This window comes from Marmota marmota, unplaced genomic scaffold, assembly GCF_001458135.2.
Source record: "Marmota marmota marmota unplaced genomic scaffold, marMar, whole genome shotgun sequence".
Taxonomy (NCBI): Eukaryota; Metazoa; Chordata; class Mammalia; order Rodentia; family Sciuridae; genus Marmota; species Marmota marmota.
The window spans coordinates 1,065,890-1,081,708 of record NW_026000243.1 but is presented as its reverse complement, the minus strand read 5'-3'; the positions used below and the strand labels follow the sequence as shown (position 1 = coordinate 1,081,708).

The following is a 15,819-nucleotide window of genomic DNA, read 5'->3' as shown; positions in this document are numbered from 1 at the left end:
ACAGTGGAGGAGGTAGAGAGAGAGGAGGGGAGGGGAGGGGAGAGGTGGGGAGGGGGGAGGGTGGAGGATGGGAAAGGCAGTGGAGCACAACAGACACTAGGATGGCAATTTGTAAATCAATGGATGTGTAACTGATGTGATTCTGCAATCTGTGTATGGGGTGAAGGTGGGAGTTCATAACCCACTTGAATCAAAGTGTCAAATATGATATGCCAAGAAATTTGTAACGTTTTGAACAACCCACAATAAAAAATTAAAAAAAAAAATACAGATAATATAATAATATCAAGTAAGGAAAATAAAATAGAAACACACCAACATCATTTAAGTGCACACACACACACAGGGTGGGGGAATACAAAAAAATAATCTGAGAGGATTCACATCAAACTGTCAGCAGCAGTTTCCTTTATACAGAGTAAGATGGGAAGCATAATATCAGGTGAATGGAGGCTTGTTCTGCTTTTTACCATACATGTCTGTATTTCTGTAAGTTTTACCATGAGAAATCACATATTTTTAAAGAAGGAAATAAACTTTTTAAAAATAATACCAAGAGATCTGGTGTTGTAGATATTGAATGAAATTATTGTAAAAATGTTCCTTCAGAATAGATGGATACACTACATGGTATGTGAATATAGTGTAATTTGGAAACAATTTGGATCCAGTATGTAACCAGACCCATGATAGTCTTTGTTTGAATGAAGGCTGGGAGTCAATCATTGATCCTTCATTTATGCTGACTTTATCAAGTTACTTAACCTGTTTGAATCATAGTGTCCTTATGGGTAAAATGAATATTAGAAATTGCTATAAAAATAAACATCCCAACACAGTTTAGCCCCTTTTTTAAAAGGAAAAAACAATCCTTAGGTTTTATTTTGACGTCTAAGACTGGGACTTTTGAAATGCATGTCTGAAAATATAATCTTCTTTTTCCTTGTGAATTCTATAAATGGAGTTTACTTTGAGCACAGTTTGAATCAATGTGTTTCACCCATACATCTAGAAAGGCACAACAGAGAGCTGGTCAACGAATACCATCTCTACCAGTGGAAAGCTCCTGGAACTCCTAAGTCATGAGCACTAGTGAGCTCCAATTTTGAGCTCTGAGCATGGGACTGGTCAGGAAAGGAAATTCTTCATTAGTGGCTCTTGTGAAATATTTATGGAAATTTTAGTGATAGTGGTAAAAGGGAAAGGGAATGATTGCTGGGAACCAACTAGCTTTTGCTATCTAAATCTTGAGAATTCACAGTCAGGGACTTTTATTTAGTACTTGTCCCTCCTGGGAGGGCTTATACTAAGTGACATACATTATAACATGTTGAGTGTTTTGAAATTCTAGAAAGAGAGCAGATACATACATTTGATTCTGAGTGTCAATGTGAGTGCCGAGATATTCTAAAACAGATAGAAAGCTGAAAAGTAATAAGATAGTATGGGCTTGGTTAAAAGCTCAGATCTCAACCACAACCTGGCTCATTCACTTACTATCTTAAGAATTAATTTCAATAAAGTTCAAGGTTCATCTATTAAATCATTGTGTTCATTACATCTAGTTAAAAGAGTATTACAAGGGTTCAAAAGGACAATACACACACAATGGTAAGCTAACAAGAGTTTTAAGGTTTCAACACGATGATACCTATAAAGTGTTTAGCTAATAGAATATCACAAACACTCTTGTCTTGTCCTTCTTGAACAGGGTAGCATGGCTTTGGCTATGTCACCTGAAGAGAAGATAGTTTTTTGTTTTTGTTTTTTTTTTCTGTCAAAAAATGTTTTTCACGTGTGCGTCAATCATTCCAACATATATTCCTAGGTACAGGACAGAACTGTGGCTTTTACAAAGTTCAATGTTTCTGAGTTATATTTAAGTCCTCTAAAATATGACTGGGTTTCTAATAAAGTGACATTACTGCATTTGTTTGCTCTGCTATTAATCTGACCCACTGACTAAGGAAGTATGTTTAAACAGATGTATTTATTCCATTAAGTATATTAACATTCTATGGGCAAAATGGCAGAAAAAGCCACTGTCAGGAATCAGCTTCCTCATTTCCGTGATGTCTTTATCATTAATATGAAGCCCTTACTTTGCATAGTTACTATTGCTTTTAATTCTTGCACAAGACACTTTTCCTGTAAAATATCTCTTCAGTTATATCTGTTTTTCTTAACACTTATATCTGATGTCTGCTTTGGCTTCAGGCACCTGCTGACATGTTGGTTTGTAACTTTTCTCTGGTTAAATTATATTCCCATGTTATCATTTTGGTATCTTGGGAACTTGTCAAGGAAGATAACTTCCACTTTCCAGCTTCTACCTCAGGGTATCTAAAGGATAAAAATCTTCTAGACTACCTTGAAATGTGCCCAAAGCAATGTGAAGTTAATTTAATAAAAGAAAAAAAATTAGAGAATTTAAAAAATATTTTCATTTTTCTTTTTTATTATAAAAATGACCAAGATATTTAAAACAAGAGGGGAAACATCAATAAGAGAAAGTGTCAATAAAACCAAAGTATAAATATACAATTTTCAAGATTTTTAACATTTATATTTATGCTTTTAGAATTTGTGTACTTTTCTGTATGTATGTGTGTTTTTATCTTGTTCTGAGTATTGCTTAAGGAACTGTATTAAAACAGGTGAGTTATCAGGTGAGGAATTTGACTACTTTAATAGTAAGAAAGGATAAGTAACTAGTTTGAGATTTCTTATTCATCACTATTTTTCAACTACTGTGCAAATATTGCCCAAAATAAGGAGATCAGGACACAGTACCTTCTAACCAATTTTCATAATGACACTAAGAATGGTAAACCTTGTACATAATACAGGACTGACTAGAATCCAGAATGTGGCATCAATAGGTAGATTTTCTGAATAGTCATTGTCTAGGAAGACAAACTTGGCAGAGTACATTAAACACCTTCTGATTTTAATTTTCTATATTTTAGTGATTGCCTTCATAATTGTATTCATTTCAAACTTCCTCTAGAATAAATTGATGAAAATAATTTTCACTCTCAAACTAGAAGTATGATATAGGCATATTGAAATAGCACTGGAACCTTTTGAATATCTTGTAATAGAAGATATAATAAAATTTATTATAACACACTGAAAGAGATTTTGATAGAGAGTATTTACATTTATTGGAAAAATATTTGGGGTATTGTGAGATTTTAAAACAGTAATATTTAATAAGCAATATTAAATTCCATTCTTAAGAAGATTTTTCAAAATAAGTATTTGCATATTCAATGGAATGAAAACTCCAAATGTAGGACTTCACCAGTTTGTTCTATATCCCCAGGTCAGAGGCAGGCTTGACACACAGTAGGAGCTTAGTAACTACTATTAACTATTGAATGAATCCAAATATAAAACAAACCCTGCCACACATTCTGAGGGCTTGTTTTGGTGAGTCCCTTTGCACTTCATTAGATTTTGAGATATTACAGATTTATAAGGGCCATACTTTATTTTGAAGAGAAATAACTGGAATACGTACTGGCATGGGGAAAAATCATAGTACGAAGTCAGATGATATGAGTTCAAGTTCTGGTTCTGTTCTCTTATTAGCTATGTGACCTTGGCCTGCTTTCACAACCATTCTCTAGAAAATAGTGATCTCCTTCAAAAAATGTGGATGAAAATACCTCCTCTTTCCCATTTCCTTATGCTCAAATGATACGACAGACAAAAAACGTGAACTGAACAGTAGTGAACAAATATTGGTCAGACTTTGTGTAAGAGGCCCAAACGTATTTTTCAATTTCATAATAAATTTCCTATGTATATTCCTGCCTTTGTTTACTGTATTGTCAAAATCCCTTATCTCTAAATTAACTAAAAACACTTTGCATTGGGAATATTTGTTCCCTCCCAAAAGCATCCTGGAAGTTACCTTGAATTGGCCTACTGGATCATATATATGGCTGCAAATTTCCTTTTCCATTGTTTTTTCATCCAACACCTTCTATTACTTATCACACTCTTTGTGTTGTCAATAAGTGGTTCAGCATTAAGAAGTTTGGCCATTAAGAATAGTTTCTCATCCCTCTTCAAACTCTTTGTCAACTCATTTGCTTTATAATTCATCTCATAGATCTTTAACAATAGTGACTATAACATTTTACACAAGAATTAGAGAAATTATCCATAAAAACATAAAAGGAGGTGAGAGAGAGATAATGATGAAATCATGTGTATATAAAGAACCTTAAGTGTTGTGACTAACTACCTGCAAGTGTATGTTGTACTATGTCATTGGTATACACATCATTCTTATAGGGAAAGAAGAAAGTCTTCATTCCTGGGCATCTCTGGGAAGGTTTGCACATAGCTAAGGTGTTTTTTTTTTTTTTTTGGAAAGAGTTCCAAGGGCAGGCCCAAAGCCTAATAATTCCACACCATCCAGAAGAAAAATGTGTCAACAAGTCAGTAGAATGAGAATAAGATATGAGGTCACACATAATACTGAGGAAGTTAACATAGTGTCACGGAATAGCAGAGAAAAGAACATAGACATGATTAAGAGTTTGTAGGCCAACTCTAGATCTTTAACTTGTCTACTGGGGGATGCTAGGAGGAGACAGGAAGAACTGCAGAACTACATCTGTTCAGCATCTATAACACTTCCACCTTTTTGTAAAAATTGATGTTTTACAATTGTGCTGAAGCTGAGATATTTAGATATTTAGCATCCACAGATGCTAAATGGATGGAATGGTCTCTTTGGCAAAGAAATATAACTTTTCCAATCGCCTCTTTCTAAACTCACATAGTCTGTGAAATTTGCTAAATGAAGAACTATTAAGAATATTATCACAAAAGCATCTGCTTTGGCAAGAATTCTTCTAAGTCTATAGAAAATGAAGCTTCACATACAAAATATAATGAATGGTAAACTTAGCAATCTGTTACTGTGTCTATTTGCTTTTAAAAAATTATTAATATACTATATTATACACGCCAGATCTGGTTTGAGGAAATAGATTTTTATCTACTTTGAAATTTTCATTAAGAAAAATATGTCTAAAACATATCCTTAGTCAAAAATAATAAGATTTTTGCCTTTATCCTATGTATTTCGTCAACATACTTGCTTTGGCATACTACAAATAATAAATGAGAGTCCTTAATAGACAGGCTCCTTGATATTTTCATTTTCCATTTTCAGCATGCAGTTAATTATCAGGATATAGTAAATGTTTAATAAATACTAATTGAATGACCAAAATGTATAACTTGTGTATGTGTGTGTATTTAGGCAACGAAACATAAATATCATAATAAATTCCCTTGCAGTGCATAGTATACAGATATATAGTACATATATTCACATGTAAATGTAAGTATAAATAAATGTACATATATTCACATGGATATTCATTTTCAACATGTTGAACATTCCAAGTAGGAAGATAATGGATAATTGAGACCTCAAAAACTAAAGTTTTTAAGTTGGCCAGCCTTAAAGATCTAGTGAGAGGTTTTTAGAGAGACAGATCTGGTGAGAGGTTTTTAGAGAGATGTTTTAGTGCTCTAGTAGGTCATGACCTTTGAAGACTGACTTTTTGCACTAACATATTTGCCAAGATTACTTTATGCTTGGAATTTAATCCTTCCTGGGGTTTTCTACTACAGAAAGAGGAACTAGGAAACTTTTTAAATGCAAATCGCCCAAAGACCAGGTCATTTTTGTCGGAAATCCTTCTCACCATCCCCTGGATGACAGAGGCCCACTGTTGAAACCTTTGTCCTCTGCAAGCTGGTAGAAAACGCTGTTGATTCTTGGTCATTTCCTTCAGAGGATTTAGCAAGAGAATTTCCTTCAATCAGTTCATCACTGTGAAAATAAACTGAGGTATAGAGACTCGCCCAAGAGCTCAAAGCAAGTAAATAAATGTTTTAGTTTAAGTGCATCCGGAATAACAAGCATTCTTAGACCTTGTACTTGTCCCATTGTCCTATTCTTAGGCCAACGTTTGCAAACAGCAGAGAAAACAATCGTAGATTGAGGGTTGAGGGAGAAGGGTTGGAGATGGTCATTAGCAAATCCCTGGGCCTGGTGATCACCTGCTTTCCTGGATCAAAACAGTGAAACAATCTATTCATAAGCACATCAAGGACGAGTGGGCCACTGTTTAAAGAGCCAGCTGTGCAGAATATGCTCCACAGTGGCCTTGAAACAGCTGCAGCTGCATTAAGGAGGGCGGGGGTGGGGGTAGAGGCGGAGCTGTAGTGGTGGAAGAGTAAGCTATAAGGAAGGTTGCAAAGACCCCGCCACGCCACCCCTCGGCAAGCCGGGAAGCATTTTTGCAGTAAGTGCATTGGACTGAGCCACCTTTTGAACCTATCCGAAAGTGTAAAAGCACATTGTAGGCCCCAGATGGATGCAGTGACTGGAAACCTTCAGTTGGCTGGTGCCCGGGAAGCTGGGCTGGCAGCTACATAGTCAGAGCTGGGCGTATTGAATTGGCGCTATCAGAAAGTACACAGAGTAGAGCAGACTCTGCTGTTGTAGCAAAGCATGACCGAGCAAAGTCCGTGGTAAACAAGCTTCCCAGTAGCTGCCTCCAGACGCACGCCCCCTGCGTGCTTCTAAACCCCGCGCTTCCCACGCTCACGGTACTGTGCTCCGCAGCCCTTGATGGCCTCTCTCTGGCCCCATTCTCTGATCACCCTATCTTTCCACCCGGGCCCGCACCCCGGCGGCTGGATCATCGCACTCACCATCTCTTGCCTGAGGAGGTGAAGCTTGGTTTCCAGCCTTTCCAGGGCGCTGGAGTGGCTACGTCGTGGGGAGCCAGAGGTTGGGGAGGACGAAGAGGAGGATGTTAAGGAGGGAGGGAAGCTGCAGCAGCTGCTGCTGCTACTGCAGCAACCACCGCCGCCGCCGCTGCAGCTCCCCCCGCAGGGGTCTCTGTCCCTTTCCCCGGGAACCGGCTCCTCCCCGCGGAGCGAGCGCACTAGGCTCTCGGGTACTTTGCGTCCCAGCTTTAGCTCGATGTCTCTGAGGTCTGGCAGCGGGCCCTCTTCCATGACTTCTCGAGAACGGTGATAATGGTGCTAAAAGACAGCGGATGAGAGCCAGCCACGGCCTCAAAGCCTGCGCAAGATCAGTGAACTCCTCTCGGCGCCCGGGTCTCTATTCTCCGCGGACCGAGGGCACGGTCCGCTCCATGACCGCCAAGGCAGTGCTAACCCTGAAATCCGCACTGGACGCGGCGGGTCGCAGCCGCAGTTCCCTGGTTTGCGACTCCTCCGACACTTCCTAAGGTTATGGAGATCGCCTCATTCTCTTCCTTTCTGGCCACCCTGCTGCAGAGTTGAGTTAATTGATATTGCAGAGAGGGAGGAAAAGCAGGTACTAGAGACCGAAAGAAATGAGAAGGAAACGAAATCTGTTTTAGCGTTATGGAGAAAAAATTTCACATTATGAAACTGTCCGTTCGCATCCCTGCGCCGTTCACCGAGTGCCCATCTGGCCCCACGCGACACAAAATAATGATGTGGCCACGCTCCTAGATCGTTTCATTTTCCAGCCATATGTCTCCTAGCTTTCGGGATATCCTGGATTGTCAGAAATAATCTCTGGTCATTGAAAGAGGAAGTCGATCAGTCGTTTCTTTCCGCAGCATGAACGCTTTAAAAAGGAGATAGTTGGTTTAGCAGGACTTTGACGACTCCCTGGATGCTGCAGAAATGTCCTCTTCTCATTTAGGGTGTTTGATCCAAGTCATTGTGTTCCTCTGAGCCTCGAAACTTTAAACTCCACTGGCAGGTGGACCAAACTAGGGCCAACCCTTGTACCGTATATCGTAGATTAGAAGAGCATCAAATTTTCTCAACCTCCCTGGTAGGAGCAGAGCTTCAACATTTTGTACTGTACTTGGGAGAACCCGTATTAGAGAATTAGGTATTCAGTTTTCCCAGCCAAAACTTCTGATAGCTACAACTTTTAAAATAATTTTTGAATATTAGAAGCAGAAGAATAACTTTGGTGTTACTTTCCATTCCCAGTTTCCTAAAATCAAACATTATTTAACTTTAGAAGCCTTTCCTAATCATTTTACACTAATCAGAAAAATGAAGAGATTTAACTAACCGTTCAAAGAAAAATGTACAGTCCAAAATAATTTTCTTCCTACAATTACCGGATATCATCACAACTAAAGTGAAAAATTAAATATTCAGAATAATTCCACTGAGATAGCAGTGAAATTTTTAAGGGGGAGCTGTTGCTGAGGTACTTTTCTATAATTATGGAAGAAAAACATTGAGCTTAGCTAGCGAAAAAAGTTGTCTTCTGTAATTTTTCAACCACTTGGGGGAAACTCCAAGTGCACCAAATTTAAAGATACTTCTATTAAGTAAATTATTATAAACAAAATAGGATTGATTCCACATTGGGTTTGTGACAATGATCTTCAAGTAGAAGATACTATTTTCAATCTATTAAAATACAAATTTTGTTTCTTTTTTATTGAAATATTCCAAAGTTTAGGCCCCTCTATTTCTGGGACAAGTGTTTGTGTTCTTGGTTCCTCTAGCCCTCCATTTCTAGAGATGTTACACTGATGTAACATCTAGAGATGTCACACTCAGATGTTACACTGGTAAGAACATTGGAAGATGCATCCCTGGGTTTGGTTTTAATCAGTCTTCATTTAGGAAACCTTCTAAAGAGAGAAAACAGGGCTCCTGAATGATAAGGTCATGGCAGGGGGAGAGTTGCTGAATTCTCTTGTCAATACAGCAGAAATTTGTATGTTATTTTTTTCTCTTAAAAAGAAATGAAGGAAATAGTTGTAAGTTAGGTGGTCCATTTCAAAGTTAGAACCACCATTTATGGAATCAAAGGAGAAAAAGACTAAATATCAACTCACTGATAAAACTACATGTTTTGTTCTATATTTGGAAAACCACAAGTTCATAGCATAAGAATTGTAGTGTGACATGTAATTATGGAGGGCTTGCATTTCAGTCAAGAACAGGTTTTTTTTTTCTTAATTATAAATCCTTATGAAATTTGACATAAGGAATATTACAGATATAATATTTAGCTTAAATTTAGTCAATAAAACTTTTTTTGTTAAATCATCATTGATATAAAATAATGACTACCTCTTTTGCTATGAGTCATAGACACTACAATGAATATTTGCTGCTAAATATTACTCAAAAATGTAAGATTTTTTCTTCCTTTTCAAGTAAGTGAACAGAAAAAAACTCCAAGTAGTAAAAGTGTGGTATATATGTAAATTAACATTTTGTTCTAATGAAATATAGAAGCAGCATAAACTTAAAATCTTAGTTATGTTAAGCATTTAAAAGTTTCTGTTTAATGCTTTATTATATTTTAATTCAAAATAGAGATATTTTGAATGCTAGTTTAGCTAATTTTTAGAATATATTAGAATCACAGAACTTTCACTAGGCCTATAATTCATTTGAGTTAACTCTGTCATATAGTTTAATCTGAGGACATTTCTTACCCAAAATATTTGAAAACAAGGTCTTTTTACCTTTTGGTCTTGAACAAATTTTTTTTTTTTTGTTAGTTTGTTTTCTGGATTCAGCCATGAGAAAATGTGTGACAGTCTATACCAGTGGTAGTTGACCTGCTATGTTAATTACACATCTTGGTTTGGAAAACTAGTTGGCAAGATCCTGTAGCAATGGGTCCAGGATGCGGACTCGGTTAGGAATGAGGTCAGCAACAAGTGAAAAAGGGAACACAGGAAGAACAGGTAAAGGTAGAGAGGAAAACCTCTTGAGCCCTCTTAGCAGCACTCCCTGGCTATTCCTACCTGTCATACACCACATCTATTGCTATCTATCCATATCCATCTGCAACACACCAAAGCCAGGGTGTTTCCCTAGGCCTAATATATTTAAAAGCAAAATGATAAAATTATCCATTGTACATTGTATTTGTGATACATTTAATATTTTATTGTATGTTTCCTTTTGAGACTGCCTTAAGTATGAGCTAGATTTGCCTATTTTCTTATTTAAAATGCAATAGCTATGTAAAAATGAATGGTAAACTATGGAGAACTTTAGGAGACTGTTTATTATCCAGTTGGATTGTGTTCACAGAGAAGGAAAGGGAGCCTCTTCCTTATTTTGTATGTATATATATAAAACCCAATGGTTAATTAAATAGTGATATTGTTGGACTCAGATGACACGTTTTGAAAGAATGCCTCAGTCACAACAGACTGAGGTGATGTATGCTCCACACATTCCACACTTGGAACACTTCCGGGTATGAGACACAGGACTTAGCAAAAGTAGACTCAGTGAGACTTGGTGTAGGATGGGTAACACCACTCCTTAATCTGCTGATGACATTGTGGTTAAAAGAAGAAAGGCCTTCCCCTTCTCTCTGGCACTGGTTGAAAGTCTGCAGCATTCCCAACTATTGCTGGCACAGAGTTTGAGGACAAAGGCAGTCTCTAACCTGAGATTCCACTCCTCACAGTGAAGAAGAATATTAAGCAGCCAACTGCCTCAAATTACCCTTGAGAATCTTAGGAAGTAACCATTTAATGGATATGCCATTCTTAAATCTTTATTGGAACAGAACTGCTGTTCCTATAAATATTATTGTTCAGCTTATAGGTGTCACAAGGAAAATGTCATAGCAAAGGGTAAGAATGTTGACTTTACCCTTATATGGTGGAATTGCATATCAGCCAGCACTACTGTGGTTTTACCTGCCATGTTTATGAAGTCATCTGATTCACCTATGATTTTGTAGCTGCTTGGGTCTGTTTTACTTAGTGATATCATCTAGTTTATCACCAGTTTGAACAAGTTGTACATATTTACACCACATCTATTGCTATCTACCCCTATCTATCTATCTATCTATCTTTTGTACATCCAAAATATCTCTGTTTAAGAAGCACAGAGCCTTTACATAGTGCTTTAATTGAAATCTAATTAATATTTATAATCAGAGCTAACTACTTCCCTGAGAGATTTAGTAGACAATACTAAAAGTAGGTCACCAGCATCTAAGTCTCCCTTATCCCCTTTTCACAATCCCTGTCAAATCTCTTGGCCATCATTATTTGTAATAGAGTGCATTATTTGCTTTGTCTTATTTTCCAGAGCTCTGAATTCCTACTGAAAAGTTCAACGTAAAGCCCAGAAAGAGATATCTTCAGTTATCTTGGCCAGGTCCTTTGTAGCCAACCCAGCTTGGTAATAGAATGGACTTTATTGTTTATTTCAGTGCCATCTGGGTAAACGTTTGCAACTAGCTTCCTGAAAATACAAAAACAATTGATTTGTAGCTTTGAAAATTTTTATCATGTAAGTATTTATACCATGACTGACATGGAGCTGCCAATGTGAACTGGGGAAAGATGGGCAGTAGTATAGCATTACATAGTGCTTTCACCACACAGATAAAATGGATGTAAATAAACTAATACTAATAAATTATTGATGTAAATAAATATGCTCAAGAACATAGAGTAGTGAAATATAGTCAAATAATTAGAAAGCAGTGATGAATTTTGATAGTTTATTACCTTTTAGTTTACCTAGTTTAAAGCTTGTACAATGTAATTTTAAAAATCATGTTTCTGAGTAGCATGTAACAGTTATTTCCTGCAAACTAATTTGGACTGGATCCCACACACCCCTGTTCCATAAAGTCATTGGAGGATGGTTATTCATTATGACTAAGAAAAGAAATAAAAACTGAAAGCCAGAAAAAGTAGTGCAGTTTTAAATCCGGGGATCGAGCAAATCCAAACTTGGGGAAAGGAGTCCTAAATTCAGAAGGCGGTAAGATTAGGAGACTCGTGAAATTGTGTGTGTTAGTTTCCTATAGTTGCCATAACAACGTACCACAAACTGAATAGCTTAAACCAATAGTAATTTATTGTGTTACAGTTCCAAAGAACAGAAATCGAAAATCAAGGTGTTGGCAGTCCCATTTCACCTTCAAAGCTTCTAGGGAGGCTCCTTCCTTGCATCTTCCAGCTTCTGATAAGCCAAGGCATTCCCTGTCTTGTGAGAGAGTAACTCCAATCACTGCCTCTGTCTTCACAAGGCTCTATTCCCTCTGCACCTACATTCAAATTTGTGTCTTCTTATTAGGATGCCATATTGAATTATGGGCCCACGCTACTCCAGTAGGTTTTAACATAGCAAGTTTTAATTACAATGACATCATCCCCAAATCAGATAACATTCTGAGGTACCATAAGGTTAGGACTTCAAATCTTTATGAGGGACACATTTCAATCCATTACATTTTGAAATAATACTGGGTCTTGGAGGTATGCTTTGCACACAAGGCTGTAAATAATGCAGAAGAACTGGAATCTTCCCTTTTCCTGATCCTTTTCCTTATGGGAGACATACAGAGATAAACTAGAAAGCTTAAAACTACAGGGTAGAATGGATGACAAACTTTTTTCTAATCAGGAAAATGTATTAAAAATGACAAACTAGGGCTGAGTTGTAGCTTAGCATGTGTGAGATCTTGGGTTCAATCCCCAGTACCACAAAAACAAGAGAATAAAAATGACAGACTAGTTTACCTTATTATTTACAATCATCATATTAGCTTTTTTTGAAAGTATACTTTTTAAGCTAGAAAACTAATTACAGATATACCCTTATTTTGCAATCCAGTACCATTGTTGCAGATATAATTTATATAATCCATTTTTGATGTCCTTCACCAAATACATTGGTGATGTCTAAAATTGAATTTGAATTGAGCTTCTGCAATACATAGTATAACCATTCAAATAAGCATAAAATACCAAAGAAATATTGTATTTTATGTCCTTAGAGCCTATCCTATGCATTTAATTTCCAAAAGACTTGACAGATTTTTAGTACAGTATTAATTTTTTAAAATACAATATGGAAGCTGAGTGATTGGAATTGTAACCCCATTGAGGGCAGAGAAGAGCAATGTTGAACACTCCCAAGAGGATGGTGTCTACAAAATCTAGAGAGAACTATATTTCACTACACATTTGGTCTATGAATGTGGCACATGCTATAGAGTTTACCGCCCAATGTCCTGTCTTCATGATCAATGCCCATTTCCAGCAATGTCTTATGAATATCTCATTCCTGGCTATGATTTTACACTTCTGGCTTCTCTTTATCTCAGTGATGTAGGATTAAAAAGACAGGTAACCGATTTTCCGAAGTCCTAGGAGGAGGAAAATGAGGATTGAAAGTTTTTATGCAGTTTTCAATTTTAAGTGAACACAGTGATTCAATGTAAAGACTCATGTGAATTAACTGATAATATTTTGGAGTTAAAATTTGAGAACTCTGTGTATTAGAATTGCAGGTTCTAGCATTAGCACTGAAGAGCATATTCTAAAGTTGAAAAGTAGCCTTCTAGAGCTATTAGTTAGCCTTGCTGTGTGTTGAGTGCATGTGTGTGTATACTTCTGATATTCTTTCAGAAGGAGGTGTGATTCAATTAGAATACTTTTATGACAATAATGGAACATATTGTGTATATGTATCTAATATAAATGAAAAGTACTATAGGTATATACTCAAAATATCTAGACACAGATAGTTACTGATCATTATATCCATTTGATGAAACAGCAAGTTTTTTTTTTTTTTGTTTTGTTTTGTTTTGTTTTTGGTACTGGGGATTGAATCCAGGGATGCTTAACCACTAAGCTGCTCCACAGCCATTTTGATTTTTTATTTTGAGACGGGTCTCACTAAGTTTCTCTGGGCCTTGCTAAGCTGCTGAGGCTGGCTTTGAAATTGTGATCCTTCTGCCTTAGCCTCCCAAGCTGCTGGGATTATAGGAGTGCATCACTATGACCAGCTCAAGAACATTTTTGAAGTAGGAAAACACTTTAAACAAGATAAGCAAAAATCACTGATTAAAAAAACATGGGAGGAACTGAAACAGTGCTACAAAGGAAGTACTATGTACTGAGCACTATTTTATTACAGATTCCTACATGTTTCTGTATCCTTTAATCTTCATAACAACCCAGAAAAACAAGTATTATTAACCCTCCTCTGATAAATTTGAAGCTCCAAGAGGTAAAATCACTCACCCAGCATTACACTGGCATCAAGTAAGGAAGGTAGGATTTGTCCCAAATTATTTTACTTCCAAACGCATGTTGCTTTTATTACATAAAGAGGGTAATAAAACAGATTCTACTGTTGAAAATTATATGAATATTTCTCTCTCTCTTTTTTTTCCTCTCTTTCTGTCTTTCATGGTGTTGAGGATTAAAACCAGGGCTTGTGCATGCTAGGCAAGCACTCTACCACTGAATTGCACTTTCAACCCTGAAGATAGGTTTTTTTGAGAAGTCAAAATCATGTTATTATTTTTTATCATTTTACAGAATTCATTTGCCAAGCAAGGTAGCGCTCCAAAATATAATAGATGGGGGGAAAAGAAAAAGCAAGAAGGTGGTGAAAGCATTCATGGAAGACCCATTTTAAGTAAATCATTAAGGGATTTTCGAATGTTCTACAAAGCTATTCCCATTCTTCACCTTTGATTTCATGAGCTAAGAGACCCTCATCTAGTACTGGGCCCATATTTCAGACTGAGTCATCTGTTTGGTAGTGCTCAGGTCTGAAAAGAAGTGGAAATTAATTATTAGTTTCACAAGGTGCTGGTTCTAAAGGAAATGTGTAGGTGGGGGAGCAAAGCATTCATGAAAAGGTGCTGTATGAAAGTTTGCGCAATAATTAGGGCAGGGTAGAGGAATTTGTGACCTTTTGGCCAGGAAGAATGTTCCTCACCAGTTTGATGTGGCAAATGCCAAGAGCATGGCAAATTCAGAGGGATCCAAGGCACTCTGCCATTCCTGAAGATAAAAGGCTGCTGCAAGTGCAGTCCTCACTCCCTCGGTCTCTGTATAACCTTCTTGTACCCAAACCATGTATGATAGCAGATTTAGACTGAGCCCCAGTTTTGTAATAACCTTTGGCTTTGGTAGTTCAGACACTTCAAAGTTTAAGAACATGCTAATAGCTATTTAAATTTCCTCAGGCCCTATCAGAAAGCACTTCATTTTGGTTTGGGCTTGTAAGTCAATAGTGGTATTTAAGGGGTCAATTCAGAAGATAATGATCAGAACGATTTGAGGTGCTATTATAGTATTGGTATGGTCTTAATAAAAAAAAAAAAAAGAGGGAGAGAAGGAAGATGTGAGCATCTTCAGTGGAATGATTTTGTTTCTTCTGTGGGAACTGTAGTAGTAAACTATTGTAGTTAGAGCCCAGAGTTTATTCATTTTTTTAGCATGCTATCAACTTATAAACTCCAGACAGATTCAACAAGCATTTGGGTCAGAGACTCATTAAAAGAATAGTTTAGTTGATATATAACCTGGCATTACATCATTCTGAATTGTGTATGAATAGGGATTAAAAAAAAAAGATTTGCTAGTTTGCTGGAATGTAGCCCCTATTTTATAGAACTTAAAGTTTCCTGGTGTAATATAAAACCCTTGCTTTGTATTATAGCACCATTCCTAATTATGTAAGGGAACTTTGTATAAAATAGTATATAAAGGCCAAACCATATTTGACTAACAAAGTTTGCATCACATATTATTTAAACATTCATGTTTTGAATAGTGATAGATATATGAAAACAGAAGATGCAGAAAGGAATCAGATGAAGTCATCTTTCACACTTTCATTTAATTCCCACAAGTCCAATACCAAAGATCCATCCTGCCTGTTCCTCCTGTTTCCAATGAGTTTTCCATTAAAAATTGCTTTCCAGTTTCATTCACAATTGCATTT

The 15,819-nt window shown here is 36.7% G+C and overlaps 1 protein-coding gene across 1 annotated transcript in view; it reads right to left on the bottom strand.

The window, feature by feature from the left end:
* Nucleotides 1–7,787, bottom strand: part of Lurap1l (leucine rich adaptor protein 1 like) — a 38,686-nt gene extending 30,899 nt beyond the window's left edge. The window contains exon 1 of the mRNA XM_015498980.2: nt 6,754–7,787. Within this exon, the coding sequence (XP_015354466.1) occupies nt 6,754–7,062 (309 nt within the window). The 5' untranslated portion in view covers nt 7,063–7,787. The remainder of the gene's footprint in view (nt 1–6,753) is intronic.
* Nucleotides 7,788–15,819: the final 8,032 nt, after the last annotated feature.